General features: G+C 38.4%; 1 protein-coding gene and 2 pseudogenes across 1 annotated transcript; 1 reads left to right on the top strand and 2 right to left on the bottom strand.

The window, feature by feature from the left end:
- Positions 1–1417: 1417 nt before the first annotated feature.
- On the bottom strand, positions 1418–1691 carry LOC129151193 (non-histone chromosomal protein HMG-17-like; annotated as a pseudogene).
- A 16523-nt stretch (positions 1692–18214) lies between these two features.
- On the bottom strand, positions 18215–18497 carry LOC129151234 (non-histone chromosomal protein HMG-17-like; annotated as a pseudogene).
- Positions 18498–19767: 1270 nt separating this feature from the next.
- Positions 19768–20220, top strand: LOC103294607 (parathyroid hormone). Its single transcript, XM_008151009.3, has 2 exons — positions 19768–19853; positions 19971–20220. The coding sequence occupies exons 1-2, from the start codon at positions 19768–19770 to the stop codon at positions 20218–20220; spliced, it is 336 nt and encodes a 111-aa protein (XP_008149231.1).
- The last annotated feature ends 390 nt before the right edge of the window (positions 20221–20610 follow it).

The raw sequence follows: 20610 nt of genomic DNA, 5'->3' as shown, positions 1-20610 counted from the left end.
ATGTGATAGAGCTAAGATTAGACACCAATGCTCCCATCTTCTAGCTACAGTGCCTTTTAAAATAACATGAACCAAAATTGAAGTATATGTATTTGTTGCTCCATCAATAGCTTTATATTGCAAAGGGAAGGTTTATATCACACAATGAAAATAAATGCAGTAGATCATATTGCTTATACTATTTCTTTTTATTTTAAACTGTATCCAGCTTTATTAAAGATACTTTTCATAAACAATCATGGTATTTCAGACAGGATATGGGCAGACAATCATTAACAGTATACAACAACTTTCTAACTCCTTTCTTCAATGAACTACCAACATCAGAAAGGCACCATAAAACCCAGTGAAGTCTTCACCTGATGCTCTGAATAGGGAGAGTTTAGAAGTGGTATGAGAAATAGAGCAATGTGAGGAGGCGAGATGGACCCAGGACCAAGCAAAGCCCACGTGCTGCTGCATCCCCTGCATTCTGGTTGGATGTCCCGCCATCATCGCCATCATGCCCAAGAGAAAGGCCGAAGGGGATGTTAAAGGAGATAAAGCCAAAGTTTAGAGTGAGGGTTGACATTTCACATTGAGCATGTTGTTTAACAACTTTTCACAAGCCGACTATGACTTTCAGGAAATGAAATGAAAATGGCAGAGAATATCAATCTGTAGATCCACAATCAATAAAGGAGCTGCTGCTCTTTTGAGGGAGGCCATCTCAGTGGTGACACTGGAAAGTTCAGATTGCCCAACATACTGGAAATCAATTTTTTTGGATCATGTCCCAATAGGTCTCTGGGCTTAAGAGAGCCAAGTCTATGCTTAATGTGGAGAGGGAGAAAAGGACATAAAAATGAATTTTATATATATTTTAAATATTTTATTGATTTTTTACAGAGAGGAAGAGAGAGGGATAGAGTTAGAAACATCGATGAGAGAGAATCATCGATCAGCTGCCTCTTGCACACCCCCTACTGGGGAATGTGCCTGCAACCAAGGTACATGCCCTGACCGGAATCGAACCTGGGACCTTTCAGTCCGCAGGCCGACGCTCTATCCACTGAGCCAAACCAGTTTTGGCATAAAAATGAATTTTAGTTTCCCACACGATTAGGTGTTTGTGCCAAGTTGGCTAATGTGTGTCAACATCAAGAGATCTCTCCTCCCAGGAATCAAGAGGAAGTTTCTCAAAACTAGAAGGGAAAGGTATTTCTCCCCCACTCCCATGTCAGTCCAGCTTTGGAGACATTCTGTTAGTACTGTATGTCCTTCCCCGCTCCACCCCAAATAACAATGAAGTGTTCTGCGTGCTAACAACTAAGCTTAAAAAAAAGTAAAACAGAATTCTGCATTTCTATAAAACTTGATAAAAATAATATTTCTAACTGTACAGTCACCAGAAACACACAGTTATCAAAAATGTACACACTTCACTTGGCATGTCCAGCACCTTCAGCTTTCTGTGCCTGGTCTGTTTTGGCATCTCCATTTTCTGCAGGGTTATTCCCATCTTTGCCAGCATCAGCTTTCCCTTTTCCCTTTTGGTACCTTCTGTCCCTTCTTTGCAGGGGCCTTCTTAGGCTTGGGCTCTGGCTTTGGAGGAGCAGGTTTATCTCCTAACCTGCAGATCTTCTCTGTGGTTTGTCCTTCACCTTAACTTTATCTCCTTTAGCATCCCCTTCAGCCTTTCTCTTGGGCATGATGGCGATGGTGGCGGGAAGTCTGACCAGAACTAAGGGGATGCAGCAGAGCGTGGGCTTTGCTTGGTCTGGGGGTCGATATCGCCTCCTCACACTGCTCTTTTACTTATACCACTTCTAAATGATGCCACCACTTCAAAAATAAGGAAATAAAGCCATTATCCTTTAAAATATGAGTGCATGGTGACTCTATGTGTATGTTAAAACAGAGAACATTAAGCATTAAGAAAAAGCACTTCTATAATAATAGGCTTTGCAATTACTGAAGTGCAGATTAAGATAAGACTTTATTTTGAGATGAAAAGCTTCATGAACAAAAGAGGAAAGTGCTAAAAATTATACTCAGACAAGATAGTTTTCAAAGAAGCTGAAGAAAAAAGAAACAAGCATTTTCTATGAAGCCAAAGCTCTAAAGTCTTATAACTAATTAGATGATTTTTAAATACTTGGACACATTTTTAAATGGTAGAAGTGTGCATTAATTTAGTAAATATATCTCTAAATCAGAATCTATTAATTTGGTATTTATGGTTATTATTGCAGTGCCTGAAATGACATTGACTTACGAAAAGAAATTTGCTAAGAAAATAAACAGTGTTAATAATTTACCTAAGTAAGATAATTAGCATTTTTTCAAGCAAATTATAAGCACTTAGTCATAGGCAACATAAAATGTAGGAAGAATATCTAAAAAGTAAACATTTTCATTCCTCATGTGCCTTAAAATTCATATTATAAATCTTGCACAAGAACTCTCAAAAAGATACCTAGGAAGTAAAACTAATTTACCTGCTATGTAAAACTAATCTGTCTAATTTCCAAGTCAAATTATGTGTATATTCCCTGCATAATACATACTGATGTATCAATAAAATAAAGTGGCTGGCCCTAACAGATTTGGCTTAGTAGGTAGAGTGTGGGACTTGGGACTGAAGTGTTCTGAGTTTGATTCCGGTTAAGGGGACATGCCTGGGTTGTGGGCTCAACACCCAGTAGAAGACGTGCAGGAGGCAACCAATCAATGATTCTCTCTCATTATTGATGTTTCTATCTCTCTCTTCCTCTCCCTTCCTTTCTGAAATCAATAAAAATATATTTTAAGAAAAGAGGCTGATTCCAAAAGTTCTCCATGAAAACCAATGCAATTAGTTGCTGTACCACTCTGTGTACAGTTGTGTAGTTAGAAATGTAAACTGCTAAGTTTAATTTTATAGTTTGGAATAGTAAAAATATTTTTTAAATACCTGCATTTTGCTTTTCCTCTTTAGTGAAGATGATGTCTGCAAAAGACATGGTTAGACTGCCAACTCATGAAAAGCTTAGGGCCAGGCCATTGTGCTTTCTCCTTCTTTAAAAATCTTGGAGGGTGCCGAAACCGGTTTGGCTCAGTGGATAGAGCATCAGTCTGTGGACTGGCAGGTCCCGGGTTTGATTCCCATCAAGAGCATGTACATTGGTTGTGGGCATATCCCCGGTAGGGGGCGTGCAGGAGGCAGCTGATCGATGTTTCTCTCTCATCGATGTTTCTAGCTCTCTATCCCTCTCCTTTCCTCTCTGTGAAAAACCAATAAAATATATATTTTTTTAAAAATAATAAAAATAAATAAATAAAAATCTTGGAGCGGTGGAGAAAATGGCGACAGAATAGACAGATGTGTTCCGAACCTTGTCCCAGAGCAGAAAAAAAGAACAGCTGAGGGTCTCATGGGGAGTGTTTGTTAGCAAGTTAAGGGACAGCTGAACTCCAGGAGAAAGTGGGGGACTGCTGGACGGGGTTCCCCTGACCTGGCAGCCCCCATTGCGGCTGGGTCTCCTCTCGGAGCTACAGGCTTGAACGCGGAAACCGCGCCATCTTAAAAGGGAAAGTGGATCTTATTGGAGGCCTGAAAATCCACAACTGCAGCAACCACCGAACAGCTGGGAGCCCCAGAACACCGGTCCCCAATTGGCGCAAACACATGAATCCAAAGGAGCTCTTCACTCTACCACAGAAAGGTCAGATTTCACCTGGGATAAGGAGAGGTCTCTGGTCCCAGAGGGAAAGAGAAACACGCGCTTTGTGGGAGCTGGAGGACCGGGGAAGTCTGTGCCTAGAAAAATCCGTGGCTGTTGAGGCTGGCGTGATCCGTGAATGTGGAAGGGGATCCTCAGAGCTGCTAACAGAAGGGAACTCTAAAAAGCAACCCATTTTGATCTGTCATGGAGGGACAGCCTAAGAATTTAAAAAGTGTGCAGGCTGCTTAGACTTGCGCGCAGACCCATTGTCCACACACTTGGGCTTTTTCCTCTTCAAATCCTTGATCACCCAGGTGGGGACACCTTGGGAGACTGCAGGGGGAAGTTGTTTTTCTGGAACCTGGGGATCGGATCGGGGAGTGACCATCGGAGAGCCAGCTCTGAGGCAGCCCACCTCCACAAACCGGTATTGAGTACCACAGGGAAAGAAGGCTAGTGAGGCCATAGAGACCCGGAAGTCAATCCAGAAACACTGCCACCCAGGGGTTGAATCACAAATCAACTCTTGTGTAATAAAAAATAAAGGAATATGAGAAATTAAGACACAGCCTGCTTAAAAATCAGGACTGGCTTACAACACTGAGGAGCAGTGGAATGCAGGGAACTACAATACTGTCCAGACTGGGAAACAGGCGTGCCAAACAGAACAATAGAGGAAGTGAATGACCTTCATTACTGCACATTTTATTTTTTTTTTTTTTTATTTTCATTTTTTGCATCTTTTACTTAAGAAACTAATTTTTGTCTTTTTCCCTCACTTGATTTTACCTTTTTAATTATTACATTTTTATTTTCAATCAGTATTATTACTACTACTATTTTACCTTTTCTATTTTTTTTAAAGTGTCATTTTATTTTCTCTTTATTTTACTTTGGGATTAGTGTTCTACATTCTATTTTCATCTTTCCTTTAGCATCATTTTACCCTAACTCAACTCTACCTTTTTGCCATCACTCTCTTCCTAACCTTTCCCCTTTTGGTGTCCTGTTTATCTTAATCCTTTCCTGCTTTAGATTTTCCCTATTCTTTCTGTTTACCCCTTGCTAAAATTTCACCCTACTTATATGTCTAATTTCCAATCCCCTGCTCCAAGTCCATACACACCTCTCTCTTCGCTGTCTTAACTATCCAAAAAATTGTTTTTCTCTCTGTCCTTTTGTTGTTGTTTGCTTGAATGTTGATTATATCGAATTTTTATGCTTTTTTGTGAGATTGTTTTGCTTATTCTTTTTTTGTTTGCTTTGTTTTTGTTTGTTTTTTTTACTTCCGTTTTCCCTTGCCTCACTTGATATTAGTTGGTGTTGTAGTTTGGATTAATATCCAGGTACTTGTTGCTGGCATTTGCTGGGATTAGTGGCTGTTCTATTGGCGTTTTCTCCCCATATATATACTTTGTTCCCCTTTTCTCTCTTAGTCTCATTCTTGTCTCTCTTAATTTTTTTTCCTTTTGCCAATTACCAGTTACATTTTGACACTCCTTTTTTTTTCTTTCTTTTTACTTTTCTTCTTTCTCTCGTATCCCCTAACTTGCCTTTCTCTGGTGGTCATCTTTATTGCAGGTTATTAATATCATGAATACATTTCTGTTCAGTGCCTTGTGTGTTGTACCTGGTTATGTTGTGTTTTGTGCCTTTAAATCAACGCAGGAGAGAGTGAACTACATAACCAGATATCCGGGGAAGAGAGACCATGGGGAGACAAAGAAACAGCCCACATATGAAAGAAAAGCAGGCATCACTAGAAAAGGAAGTAAATGAAATAGAGGCAAGCAACCTATCAGAGAAAGAATTCAGAGAAATGGTCATAAGGTGGCTAAAAAGAATGGAAGACAAATTCGACAATATGAGTAAGAACCAAGAGGAAATAAAGAACCAAGAAGAAATGAAAAATGACATTGCTGCTGTAAAGAACTCAATAGAAAGCATCAAGAGTAGACTAGAAGAAGCAGAGGACCGAATAAGTGAGCTAGAAGACAAGATAGAAAATAATATCCAAGTAGAACAGCTTCTAGAAAAAAAAAAATTATAAAGCAGGAGGAGAACCTAAGGGAACTTCGGGACAACATGAAACAAAACAACATCCGAATAATAGGGGTTCCAGAAGGAGAGGAAACTGAGCAAGGAATAGAAAACCTGTTTGAAGAAATAATGACAGAAAACTTCCCGGATATAGGGAAGAAAAAACCCACACAAATCCAAGAAGCTCACAGAGTCCCAAGCAAAATGAACCCAAAAAGACCAATGCCAAGGCACATTATAATTAAATTGGCAAACACCAACGACAAAGTAAGAATCTTAAAAGCGGCCAGAGAGAGACAGAAAGTTACATACAAAGGAACCCCCATCAGACTAGCAACTGATTTCTCAACAGAAACTCATCAGGTCAGAAGGGAATGGAATGAAATATACAAAGTCATGCAAAGGAAGGGTCTGAATTGAAGAATACTGTACCCAGCAAGGCTATCAATCAAAATTGAAGGTGAAATCAGGAGCTTCACAGACAAAAAAGGACTAAGGGAATTTATCACCACCAAACCAGCAATGCAAGAAATGTTAAAGGGTCTGCTGTAAAAAAAAAGAAATAGGAAGTGAAGAAGGAACACAGAGGTAAAGAATAAAAATGGCGAAAAATAAGTACCTATTAATAATATCTTTAAATGTAAATGGATTAAATGCTCCAATCAAAAGACATAGGGTAACAGATTGGATAAGAAAACAAGACCCATATATCTGCTGTCTACAAGAAACCCACCTCAGAAAAAAAGATGCACACAGACTGAGTGTGAAGGGATGGAAAAAGGTTTTCCAGGCGAATGGAAATGAAAAAAAAGCTGGGGTAACAATACTTATATCTGACAAATTAGATCTCAAAGTGAAGGACATAACAAGAGATAAGGAAGGCCAGTTCATAACACTAAAGGGAGCAATCCAATAAGAAGAAACTCTGGTAAACATATACGTACCCAATACAGGAGCACCCAAATACATAAAAAAAACTCCTGGAGGATATCAAGAGAGAGATTAACAGCAATACAATCATAGTAGGAGACTTTAATACCCCACTATCACTATTGGACGAATCTTCTAAACAAAAAATCAGCAAGGAAACATCAATCCTAAATGACTCATTAGACCAGATGGAATTAATTGACATCTTCAGAACATTACACCCCAAAGCCACAGAATATACATTCTTCTCAAATGCACATGGGTCATTTTCAAAGATAGACCATATGTTGGGACATAGTCAAAGTCTCTTCAAATTTAAGAAGATAGAAATCATATCAAGCATCTTCTCAGATCACAGTGACATAAAACTGGAAATCAACTTACAATAAAAACAATCCAAAGAAATCAAACTCATGGAGACTAAACAGCATGCTATTAAACAATGACTGGTTTACCAGAGAGATCTAGGAAGAAATAAAAAACATCATGGAAACAAATGACAGTGAAAACACAACAATCCAAAATCTATAGAAAAAGAGCAACAAGAAAAGCCCAATGTAAGCAGAAGGAAGGAAATAATAAAGATCAGAGTGGAGATAAACGACATAGAGACCAAAGAAACAATACAAAAGATCAACAAAACCAAGAGCTGGTTCTTTGAAAGGATGAACCTCTAGCCAGGCTCACCAAGAAGCAAAGAGAAAGGACCCAAATAAACAAAATCAGAAATGAAAGAGGTGAAATAACAAAAGACCCTGCCAAAATACAAAGGATTGTTACAAAATACTACGAACAACTCTATTCCAACAAAGTGGACAACCTGGAGGAAATGGACATAATCCTAGAAAAATATAACCTTCCAAAATTCAATCAGGAAGAATCTAAACAGCTCAATAGGCCAGTAACTACGGAAGAAATTGAAGCAGTCATCAAAAAGCTTCTGGCAAACAAAAGCCTGGGCCAGACGGCTTCACAGGGGAGATTTACCAAACATTCAAGGAAGAACTAAAACCTATCCTCCTCAGACTATTCCAAAAAATTCAAGAGGAAGGAACACTTCCAAGCACCTTTTATGAAGCCAGCATCACCCTAATACCAAAACCAGATAAAGACAACACAATGAAAGAGAATTACAGGCCAATATCCCTCATGAACATAGATGCAAAAATCCTCAAAAAAAAATTCTAGCAAATCGGCTCCAGCAGCACATCAGAAAGATCATACACCATGACCATGTAGGATTTATCCCAGGAATGCAAGGATGGTACAATATCCGCAAATCAATAAACGTGATACATCACATAAACAAATTGAGAGATAAAAATCACGTAGTCATATCAATTGATGCAGAAAAAGCATTTGACAAAATCCAACACCCTTTCTTGATAAAAACTCTCAACAAGGTGGGAATAGAAGGATCATGCCTCAACATAATAAAAGCTACATATGATAAACACACAGCAAACATCATACTCAATGGGCAAAAACTAAAACCATTTCCCCTAAGAACAGGAACAAGACAGGGATGCCCACTCTCACCATTTCTGTTTGACATAGTACTGGAAGTATTAGCCATTGCAATTAGACAAGAAGAAGAAATAAAAGGCATCCAAATTGGAAAAGAAGAAGTAAAGCTGTCCTTATTTGCAGATGACATGGTATTGTACATAAAAAATCTGAAAGACTCCATCAAAAAACTAATAGACTTAATAAATGAATTCGGCAATGTAGTAGGATACAAAATTAATGCCAAAAATCTATGGCATTTCTATACACCAATAGTGAACTTACAGAAAGAGAAACTAAAAAAGCAATCCCATTAACCATTGCACCAAAAAAATTAAGATACCTAGGAATAAACTTAACTAAGGAGGTAAAAGACCTATATGCATAAAACTACAGGACACTGAAAAAAAGAGATAGAGGAAGACGTAAACACATGGAAGAACATACCATGTTCATGGATTGGTAGAATCAACATCATTAAAATGTCCATACTACCCAAAGCAATCTATAGATTCAATGCACTCCCCATTAAAATACCAACAGCATATTTCACAGACCTAGAAAGAACTCTCCAAAAATTCATCTGGAATAAAAAAAGACCCCGAATAGCCACAGCAATCCTGAGAAAGAAGAATAAAGTAGGAGGGATCTCAATACCAGATTTCAAGCTGTATTATAAAGCCACTGTTCTCAAAACACCCTGGTACTGGCACAAGAACAGACATGTAGATCAATGGAATAGAGTAGAGAGTCCAGATATCGACCCAAACCACTATGCTCAATTAATATTTGACAATGGAGGCATGAACATACAATGGAGTCAAGACAGTCTCTTTAATAAATGGTGTTGGGAAAATTGGACAGATACATGCAAAAAAATGAAATTAGATCACCAACTTACACCATACACAAAAATAAACTCAAAGTGGATACAGGACTTAAACATAAGATGGGAAACCATAAAAATATTAGAGGAATCCACAGGCACCAAAATCTCAGACATATGCCAAAAGAACTTCTTCACTGATACTGCCCCTAGGGCAATGGAAGCTAAAGAGAAAATAAACAAATGGGACTACATCAAAATACAAAGCTTTTTTACAGCAAAATAAACCACCAACAAAACAACAAGAAAGCCCACTGTATGGGAGAACATATTTTCAAATGTTATCACTGATAAAGGTTTAATCTCCAACATCTACAGGCAGGTTATACAACTTAACAAAAGGAAGATAAATGATCCAATAAAAAAATGGGCAACGAACCTAAATAGAATCTTTTCGAAAGAAGACAGAAGGAAGGCCAAGAGACACATGAAAACATGCTCAAAGTCACTAATTATCCAAGAGATGCAAATCAAAACGACAATGTGGTAACATCTCACACCTGTCAGAATGGCTATCATCAACAAATCAACAAACGACAAGTGTTGGCGAGAATGCAGAGAAAAAGGAACACTCGTGCACTGCTGGTGGGAATGCAGACTGGTGCAGCCACTGTGGAGAACAGTATGGAGTTTCCTCAAAAAACTGAAAACCGAACTCCCATTTGACCCAGTAATCCCACTCCTAGGAAAATATCCTAAGAAACTAGAAACACCAATCAGAAAGGATATATGCACCCCTATGTTCATAGCAGCATAATTTACAATAGCTAAGATTTGGAAACAGCCTAGTTGCCCGTCAGCAGATGACTGGATCAGAAAACTGTGGTACATCTACACAATGGAATACTACGCTGACATAAAAAAGAAGGAATTCTTACCATTTTCAGCAACCTGGATGGAATTGGAGAACATTATGCTAAGTGAAATAAGCCAGTCAATGAAAGAAAAATACCACATGATCTCACTTATTTATGGATAATAAAGAACATTATAAACTGATGAACAAAAAGATAGATACAGAGACAGTAAAGCATCAAACAGACTGTCAAATTACAGTGGGAAGGTTAGGGAGAGGTGTTGGAGATAAGAGATCAACCGAAGGACTTGTATGCATGAATATAAGCATAACCAATGAATTCAAAACACTGGGGGGTGAGGGAATGTATGGGAGTGGGGTTGGTGGGGGGGGGGCAATGGTAAGATATGTACACATATAATACCTTAATAAAAAATGGAGAAAACAAATAAATAAAAATCTTGGATAGCAAAAAAAAAAAGACATGGTTAAAGTAATGATTGTCATGTTTGCAATTTGTTTTTTTGCAAAGTCAGATGGGAAACCCATTAAGTAAGTACCGTTTCTTATTCTGCATGGCGAGGACAGGGGGATTGGAATTTTAGGGCTGGCTTTATGATGGGAAGAGGAGAGCTAATGGAGTGACTTCTCTGTTTCTGTTCCCTACAGGGGGAAAACTGTGGGTGAAGTACAGCTTTTGCATAACCTGTGTGAACATCTGCTCAAGAAGGAAAGGCAGGAGTAGCTAAGGAAGTTGCTGCGTGAACTGGACCTTGTAGGTTCTACAGCTCCAAAGGATGAAGTTTCCGAGAAGTCCCGAAGGAAGGAAGACAATGTCCTCTATGAGCGCCATCAAAAAAGCCTTGCAGAAGCAGACAAAGCTTATTTGGACGTATTAACTAAGGCTAAATCCCAGTGAAAACACATCTATCAGAGCACTGCTCCAGACAGCCTAGGGCAGCAATATTACATGCTGCTAACGTTTCCACCCTCTATTATGATCACCAAGTACCAATATTTCTAATATTACCAAACTTTACATGTAACCCATTGCTAGCCATGATAGCTATAATTGAATTGATTATATTGTTTTTATTTTTATTCAAGACTCTTTTAATTATTCTGTTTCTGTGCTAACCAGGCTGTTTATTCTTTTTAAAGTATGTTATTGCATAATTTATAAAAGAATAAAATTGCACTCTTTAACCTCTCTCTCATCTTACAATGCAAAATAAAAATTTAATGATCATGATTCTAAAAGAGTGATGTTAAGTGTTTTTCACTTGTTATAAGAGTATCTTTTTGGTTATAAGTAGTACCAACATGTTTAAATGGATCATGACTAGGAAGAACAACATAAAATGGTTTTATTTCCAGTTTTATCCTATATAATAAAGAGGTAATATGCAAATTGATCATCACTCCAACACACAAGTTGGGGGCCCCCATGTGGTCAAATATGGCCACCCCCCTGTGGACACAAGATGGCCGCCACAAAATGGCCAGCAGGGGAGGGCAGTTGGGAGGGACCAGGCCTGCAAGGGAGGGCAGGTGGGCTCGACTAGTCCTGCAGGAGAGGTCAGTTAGGGGTGACCAGGCTGGCAGGGGAGGGAAGCTGGGGGTGACCAGGCTGGCAGGGGAGAGCAGTTAGGGGTAATCGGGCTGGCAGGGAGCAGTTATGTGTCGATCAGGCTGGCACGCAGAAGCAGTTAGGGGCAATCAGGCAGGCAGGCAGGTGAGAGGTTGGGAGCCAGCAGTCTGGAATGTGAGAGGGAAGTTCAACTGCCCGTTTAGGCCCGATAAACTGGCAGTCGGACATCCCTTGAGGGGTCCCAGATTGGAGAGGGTGCAGTCTGGACTGAGGTACAAACACCACCTCACTCTATTCCATGCACGAATTTTGTGCACCAGGCCTCTAGTTAAAAAATAATGGATATACATCACTATATAAGTTAAAGGTATACAATATGATGGTTTGATTTACATATATTGTGAAATGATTATATGTTGAACATCATCCTTTTAGTAATATTATCAAAGTAGCAGGTCCCCAAATCTTACTAGCTAGATACTATTGTCCTCTTCATTTCAGGAAAGATAATGAAATATTCAGAAAGTGAGAAAGTGATCTGAAACTTAAATGCAAAATCATTTGCCTGTACCAGTGGTTGGCAAACTCATTAGTCAACACAGTTAAATATCAACAGTACAATGATTGAAATTTCTTTTGAGAGCCGAAAACCGACTTCTGTGCATGGGCCACAAAGTTTCAATCGCACTGTACGTGCATGCCCACACGTGGTATTTTGTGAAAGAGCCACACTCAAGGGGCCAAAGAGCTGCATGTGGCTCATGAGCCACAGTTTGCCAACCACTGGCCTATACACAGAACTACTGATCATATTCCTATCTGATCCCCAAATTTCATGGAATAGAGTTTTTGTATATTTTAGTATATAACTTCATTTATTTGTCATTTGACACATATCTATTTAGGGTCTGTTATTTGCCGTGTACTATATTAGACACTGGACATACACTGGTAAGCAAAATAGACACAGTTTTTGTCTTCTTGGGACTAATAATTTAGTATGGAAGACAGACATTAATTCATTATTAACTTTGATAAGTGCTATAAAAGAAAAGCACAAGATACTTCAGGAGTGTAAAATACGCAGCCCTGATCTACTTAGGTCAATACTGTCCAATACAACTGTCTGAGATGATGGAAATGTTCTGTATTCTGTGCTATCCAATACCATAGCCATATATGCATTTAAAATGTGGCTTGTGCCCTAACTGGTTTGGCTCATTGGATAGAGAGACGTCCTGCGGAGTGAAGGGTCCCAGGTTCAATTCCGGTCAAGGGCATGTATCTTGGTTGCGGGCACATCCCCAGTAGGGGGTGTCCTGGAGGCAGCTGATTGATGTTTCTCTCTCATCAATGTTTCTAACACTCTCTCCCTCTCCCTTCCTCTCTGAAAAAAATCAATAAAATATATTATAAAATAAAATAAAATGTAGCTTGTGCCCAGATGGTCTCACACAGTCACAATCCCCACTAGTTTTTACAGCCAGAAGTTATGGGGACTTCTCTCCCAGGTACTGGAATTCCCTATTGGGGGGCCTGATGTGGGTCTATGACCCGTCACTCTTCAAAGGGGGAGGGGGGCCTTTGCAATCAAGATATCCCTCTCAATGTTTATACACCACACATGTGTTGTGTCTCCGCTCCTCCTACCAGTCTCAATGTGGCTTCCTCTTAAATTCCCTAGTTATAGGATTTCCATTTAGCTAGATTTCAGGTAGTTCTGAATGATGGTTGTTCTGTAATTTTAATTTAGTTGTAATTTTGATGTATTTATGGGAGGATTGGCATACCACATTTACCTATGCCACCATCTTGACTAGAAGTCCTTTACTTTTATTATTGTACTAGAGGCCCGGTGCATGAAATTGTGCACGCATAGGATCCCTAGGCCTGGCTGGGAAACAGAGTTGATTGGAACCTTTCAGCTGCTGGCCAGGGCCTTCCTTCCCAATCTGCTAGCCGGGCCTTCCTTTCTTTTTGTGCCACCCCCTGGTGGTCAGCGCATGTCATAGTGAGCGATCGAACTCCTAGACTTCTGGTCGAACTTCCAAGGGGACTCTTTGCATATTAGCCTTTTATATATACACTCAGTGGCCAGATTATTATGGTCTCTGAATGTATAATAATCTGGCCACTCAGTATATATATATATATATATATATATATATATATATATATATATATATGTATATATATATATATACTAGGAGCCCAATGCACGAAGATTCGTGCTAGAATGGGCTTTCCTTTCCCTGGCTGCCAGCACCGCCTTTTCACTCTGGCCTAACCCCTTTCCGCTCAGGTCCCAGAGCTGCCTCTTTCTGCTCGGGGAGCTGCCTCTTTTTGCTCCAGCCCCACCTTCCCATACTGCCCAGAGGCCCTGAGAGACTGGGGAGTGGGGCAGAACACCTGCGTCCTGTTCCAGCACTCAGCGCCTGTGTATGCAAATTAACCACCATCTTTGTTGGGTTAATTTGCATATCACTCCTGATTGGCTGGTGGCGTACTGGAGGTACGGTCAATTTACATGTTTGTCTATTATTAGGTAAGATATATATTAGAGGCCCGGTGCATGAATTCGTGCATGGGTGGGGTCTGGCCAGCCTGGCCAGTGGGAGGGGACATGGGTGGTTGGCCGAACTGCCTGCTGGTTGAACTGCTGGTCCAGGGGACAATTTGTATATTAGCCTTTTATTATATAGGATATACACTGAGTGGCCATATTATTATGCATTCAGAGATCATAATAATCTGGCCACTCAGTGTATATAGATATACAAAAGTATGTATAAAACATAAATTTAGATTTTCAAGAAAAAATATAAAATGAACACCATTACTCACTAATCAGATTATGAAACAGAATATTGTCAGTATCTTAGAAATTCTTTCTTCCCCCTTCCTCAATCACATCCCTCTTCCTCCTGGCCTCCTTTTTATATTTATCATTATTCTCTTTTTCTTTTCTTTCCTTTTTTAATCTTTCCTTTTCCTTTCCTTTCCTTTCTTTTCCTTTCCTTTTCTTTTCTTTCCTTTCCTTTCCTTTCCTTCCTTTCCTTCCTTTCCCTTCCTTTCCCTTTCCTTTCCTTTCCTTTCTTTCCTTTCCTTTGATTCCCTTTTTCCTTTCCTTTCCTTTCCTTTCCTTTCCTTTCCTTTCCTTTCCTTTCCTTTTCTTTTCTTTTCTTTCCTTTCCTTTCCTTTCCTTTCCTTTTCCAGTTTCACTCCACTGCTTCTCACACATCATGTTTTCCAACACTTTTTTCAACCTGGTTCCTATCAGCAGACACATTACAGTCTGTCTCTAACACTTCTAAAATTACGTGATATTTGCCTACTGTAGAGGACTTCCCAGAGCAGGACAAACTGATCTCTCCCATTCAGGTACTATTCAAGCTTGAATTGGCTCTTTATATGGTGTAGAGTCACACCTCAGCAATGGTTAGGAGAAAAAGGGATAACATGAAGCCTGGCTAGGACCAGAGCTAATACAACTGATCCAATTCTGAGACTTTAGTTGGGGGATAAGCTGCTTAAATGAATCCTAGGTACACCAAGGGCATTCAAAGGGCCTTGATCCAATAGATGGAGACCAGGGTGTGGCCATATTTGAAATCAGATAGGTGGCAGCATTATGCCTCCATTAGGTTTTAGAGCAGGTCCTCAATCATCAGGTGGGGAACACAAGAATCCAGACCTGAAAAAGCAGCTGCAAAGGGCGAGGCAAATGAAAGTCAAGAACACTGGAGTTCAAAGAGGGCTGTGTTTCTAGGGGGAAACTGAGGTAGTGAGAATAAAAATGACTCTGGAGTCATAAAAACCTTTGTTGAATTCCATTTTCTTTACTTTCCAAACCTCAGTGTCCTCATGTGAAAATGGGGCTAATGACTGTAATTATTGAAAGGATTGCTATGAAAACTCAGTGGAATTGAAGCATCCATCTTGTATAAAAACTGCTGTTTGAAATTGTAACCCTGCTACTAGGCTTCTGTAAATGCTTGTGTGCTTAAATAATAAGGAAAATAAGACTATTCCCACTTCAGAGAGGCAATTAAACCTTCCCCTGACAAAATTATCAGTGCTGGCACCAGGCCAAGCCTTTGGTTGAGGTCTTAAGGCCCCAGTACATACAGGCTCTTTAAGAATTTGCAAAAGGGGCCGGAAACACCCCATATTTGGGATACAAAGAAGATAAAAACATATAAATAGGGAAAGTTCCTCCATGTTGGGCCCAGAATTTGAGAGACATTTTCCTCTGGACCTGCGAGTAATAAATGTAACTCCATCTCTCTAAGTATTGCTTGGTTCTTCTCTGGTTTTCTGTAACAGAATAATATATGTAAAGTCTACATATATTTAGTGCTTATCAAATGATTTATTATTGCAAATAAATGCATGAATAAAATGTAAGTTATATAGAGGTTTGAATTATTTCACATTTGAAGCCCTAAAAATTCATTATATACTAAGAGAATTTTCAAAAAATATTTTTAACACCTTTAAGAAAAGCACTATATCTATATTTTTAAAAGATGACCAGAATTGATGTGGATTAGTTGAAAATGGCTTGTAAAGTAAGAATAACATAATATGATTCATTATAATCCTCATAATAATTGTATCAATACTATGGTTATAAACATATATTTAGTTTCAGTTTTTATTTTCTACGTGATGTTTTACTTTAAAATGATGACTTCACCATAAATCATTGAAATCAGTCTTTTATAATACAAATTCATTAACCCAGCAAGAATTGCAATTTAATATATGTTAGAAATCTTTGCATCATTCTCTTTCCCAGCCCCACGCTGTGTTCCTGTTAATATCAAATGATCTAAATCTTAAGAGGAATGAGCACCGCCCAATGGGGGTATCTGTTGTTCTGGTCCTATAGTTGTGATCCAAAGAATTGGGAGTGATGTTATCTGTAACAATAAAAAAGCTGCTCTTGGTGACAGGAAGACCTGTATATATAAAAGTCACACTTAAGCATCTACAATCCAATTCATCAGCTTTCTCAAGTTTACTCAACTTTAAGAGAGCACCAGCTGCTAATATACCTGAACGATATTGCCCTAAGACATTGTGTGGTGAGTAACCTTTAGTTTCTCTTTTAAATTTCATATAAAATATTTTTTATAATCTAGGTATTATTTGATGTGTATAATTTTCTACAAATAGTATGCTGTTTGTTCAAGTTACAATGTGAAAGAAGGGTTTGAGTTATGTTTAATATAAAATGCCACAACACAAAATAAATTTATGCTACTAAAATACTCTGAAATCATTTATTTTTGTGATGAAAGTCTTTTGAGGGGCTTTGCTTTTTCTAAATATATCTGAAATTACACACAAAACATTATAATTTGGCCTCATATGCTTTAATGGTATCTTACTGAAATTTTGAAATAAAACAGACTAATGAGGAATAAATAATACTGATTTAAATAACCAATATAAATTTATTAAATTGAGTTAATAGTGTATTTTTTCTGCAGAATACCCTCATAAAACTGTTTTATGACTCACGGAGAACTCAAGTTGTATACTAGAGCTGGAGAAACAGTTTTACTGCTGAATATCTATTCTATTTAATAAAGTTTTTTCTAATTTTCTATTCTGAAAACTGTGCATGAATTGTTAGGGTATTGTACACCTGATTTTTCAGCTTTTTGATGACATTCTTATAAGAAGCTTGTCTCTATTAGGAATAGGAAACAAAGCAGAGATGTCTGAAGTCACTAGGTGAATGTGATAGAGCTAAGATTAGACACCAATGCTCCCATCTTCTAGCTACAGTGCCTTTTAAAATAACATGAGCCAAAATTGAAGTGTATGTATTTGTTGCTCCATCAATAGCTTTATATTGCACAGGCAAGCTTTATATCGCACAGTAAAAATAAATGTAGTAGATCATATTTCTTATACTACTTTTATTTTCAAACTATATTCAGCTTTATTAAAGATACTTTTCATAAACAATCATGGTATTTCAGGCAGGATATGGGCAGACAATCATTAACAGTATACAACAACTTTCTAACTCCTTTCTTCAATGAACTACCAACATCAGAAAGGCACCATAAAACCCAGTGAAGTCTTCATCTGATGCTCTGAATAGGGAGAGTTTAGAGTGAGGGTTGACATTTCACATTGAGCATGTTGTTTAACAACTTTTCACAAGCCGACCCTGGCTTTCAGGAAGTGAAATGAAAATGGCAGAGAATATCAATCTGTAGATCCACAATCAATAAAGGAGCTGCTGCTCTTTTGAGGGAGGCCATCTCAGTGGTGACACTGGAAAGTTCAGATTGTCCAACATACTGGAAATCAGTTTTTTGGGATCATGTCCCAATAGATCTATGGCCTTGAGAGAGCCAAAGTCTATGCTTAATGTGGAGAGGGAGAAAAGGACATAAAAATGAATTTTAGTTTCCCACACGATTAGGTGTTTATGCCAAGATGGCTAATGTGTGTCAACATCAAGAGATCCCTCCTCCCAGGAACCAAGAGGCAATTTCTCAAAACTAGAAGGGAAAGGTATTTCTCCCCGCCTCCCATGTCAGTCCAGCTTTGGAGACATTTTATTAGTACTATATGTCCACACCCGCCCCCCCCCCCCCCCCGCACCCGCAAATAACAATGAAGTGTTCTGTGTGCTAACAACACAGTTAAAAAAAAAAAAAGTAAAACAAAATTCTGCATTTCTATAAAACTTGATAAAAATAATATTTCTAACTGTACAGTCACCAGAAACACACAGTTATCAAAAATGCGCACACTTCACTTGGCATGTCCAGCACCTTCAGCTTTCTGTGCCTGGTCTGTTTTGGCATCTCCATTTTCTGCAGGGTTATTCCCATCTTTGCCAGCATCAGCTTTCCCTTTTCCCTTTTGGTACCTTCTGTCCCTTCTTTGCAGGGGCCTTGTTAGGCTTGGGCTCTGGCTTTGGAGGAGCAGGTTTAGCTGATAACCTGGCAGATCTTCTCTGTGGTTTGTCCTTCACCTTGGCTTTATCTCCTTTAGCATCCTCTTCAGCCTTTCTCTTGGGCATGATGGCGATGGTGGCTGGACGTCCGACCAGAACTCAGGGGAAGCAGCAGAGCGTGGGCTTTGCTTGGTCTGGGGGTCGATATCGCCTCCTCACACTGCTCTGTTTCTTATACCACTTCTAAATGATGCCACCACTTCAAAAATAAATAAATAAAGCCATTTTCTTTTAAAATATGAGTGCATAGTAGTGACTCTATGTGTATGTTAAAACAGAGAACATTAAGCATTAAGAAAAAGCACTTCTATAATAATAGGCTTTGCAATTACTGAAGTGCAGATTAAGGTAAGACTATTTATTTTGATATGAAAAGCTTCATGAATAAAAGAGGAAAGTGCTAAAAATTATACTCAGACAAGATAGGTTTAAAAGAAGCTGAAGGAAAAAAAAAAACAACAAGGATTTTATATGAAGCCAAAGCTTTAAATTCTTATAATTAATTAGATGATTTTTAAATACTTGGACACATTTTTAAATGGTAGAAGTGTGCATTAATTTAGTAAAAATATCTCTAAATCAGAATCTATTAATTTGGTATTTATGGTTATTATTGCAGTGCCTGAAATGACATTGACTTAAGAAAAAGAAAATTTCCTATGTAAATAAACAGTGTCAATAATTTACCTAAGTAAGAGAATTAGTCATTTTCCAAGCAAATTATAAGCACTTATTCATAAGCAACATAAAACGTAGGAAGAAAATCTAAAAAGTAAGCATTTTCATTCCTCATGTGGCTTAAAATTCATGTATTAAAACTTGCACAAGAACTCTCAAAAAGATACCTAAAAAGTAAAACTAACATACCTGGAATGTAAAACTAATCTGTCTAATTTCTAAGTCAAATTATGTGTATATATAATACATACTAATGTATCAGTAATAAAGAGCCTGGCCGTGCCTGGTTTGTCTCAGTGGGTAGAATGTGGGCCTGGGGACTGAAGGGTCCTGGGTTTGATTCCAGTTAAGGGCACATGCCTGGGTTTCGGGCTCAACACCCAATAGGAGGCATGCAGGAGGCAACCAATCAATTATTCTCTCTCATCATTGATCTTTCTATCTCTCTCTTCCTCTCCCTTCCTTTCTGAAATCAATAAAAATAAATTTTTTAAAAAGGAGGCTAATTCCAAAAGTCCTCCATGAAAACCAATGCAATTAAGTTGCTATACCACTCTGTGGACAGTTGTGTAGTTAGAAATGTAAACTGCTAAGTTTAATTATATAGTTTGGAAGAGTAAAAATATTTTCTAAATACCTGCCATTTGCTTTTCCTCTTTAGTGAAGATGATGTCTGCAAAAGACATGGTGAAAGTAATGATCGTCATGTTTGCAATTTGCTTTTTTGCAAAATCAGATGGGAACCCCATTAAGTAAGTACCGTTTCTTGTTCTGCATGGCGAGGACAGGGGGATTGGAATTTTAGGGATGACTTTATGATGGGAAGAGGAGAGTTAATGGAGTGGCTGCTCTGTTTCTGTTCCCTACAGGGGGAAAACTGTGGGTGACGCACAGCTTTTGAGTAACGTGCGTCAGCTTCTGCAAAACAAGGATGGGCAGGAGTTGGTACAGAAGTTGCTGCATGAACTGAACGTTTTTGATTCTACAGCTCCAAAGGGTAAAGGTTCTGCGAGGTCCCGAAGAAAGGAAGACAATGTCCTCTATGAGCGCCATCAAAAAAGCCTTGCAGAAGCAGACAAAGCTTATTTGGACGTATTAACTAAGGCTAAATCCCAGTGAAAACACATCTATCAGAGCACTGCTCCAGACAGCCTAGGGCAGCAATATTACATGCTGCTAACGTTTCCACCCTCTATTATGATCACCAAGTACCAATATTTCTAATATTACCAAACTTTACATGTAATCCACTGCTAGCCATGATAGCTATAATTTAATTGATTATTTTGATTTTATTTTTATTCAAGACTCTTTTAATTATTCTGTTTCTGTGCCAACCGGGTTGTTTATTCTTTTTAAAGTATGTTATTGCATAATTTATAAAAGAATAAAATTGCACTCTTTAACCTCTCTCTCATCTTACAATGCAAAATAAAAATTTAATGATCATGATTCTAAAAGAGTGATGTTAAGTGTTTTTCACTTGTTATAAGAATATCTTTTTGGTTA

This window comes from Eptesicus fuscus, chromosome 13 (genome assembly GCF_027574615.1).
Source record: "Eptesicus fuscus isolate TK198812 chromosome 13, DD_ASM_mEF_20220401, whole genome shotgun sequence".
Lineage (NCBI taxonomy): Eukaryota > Metazoa > Chordata > Mammalia > Chiroptera > Vespertilionidae > Eptesicus > Eptesicus fuscus.
The sequence above is the reverse complement of the archived record's forward strand: the minus strand, read 5'-3'. Positions and strand labels throughout refer to the sequence as shown.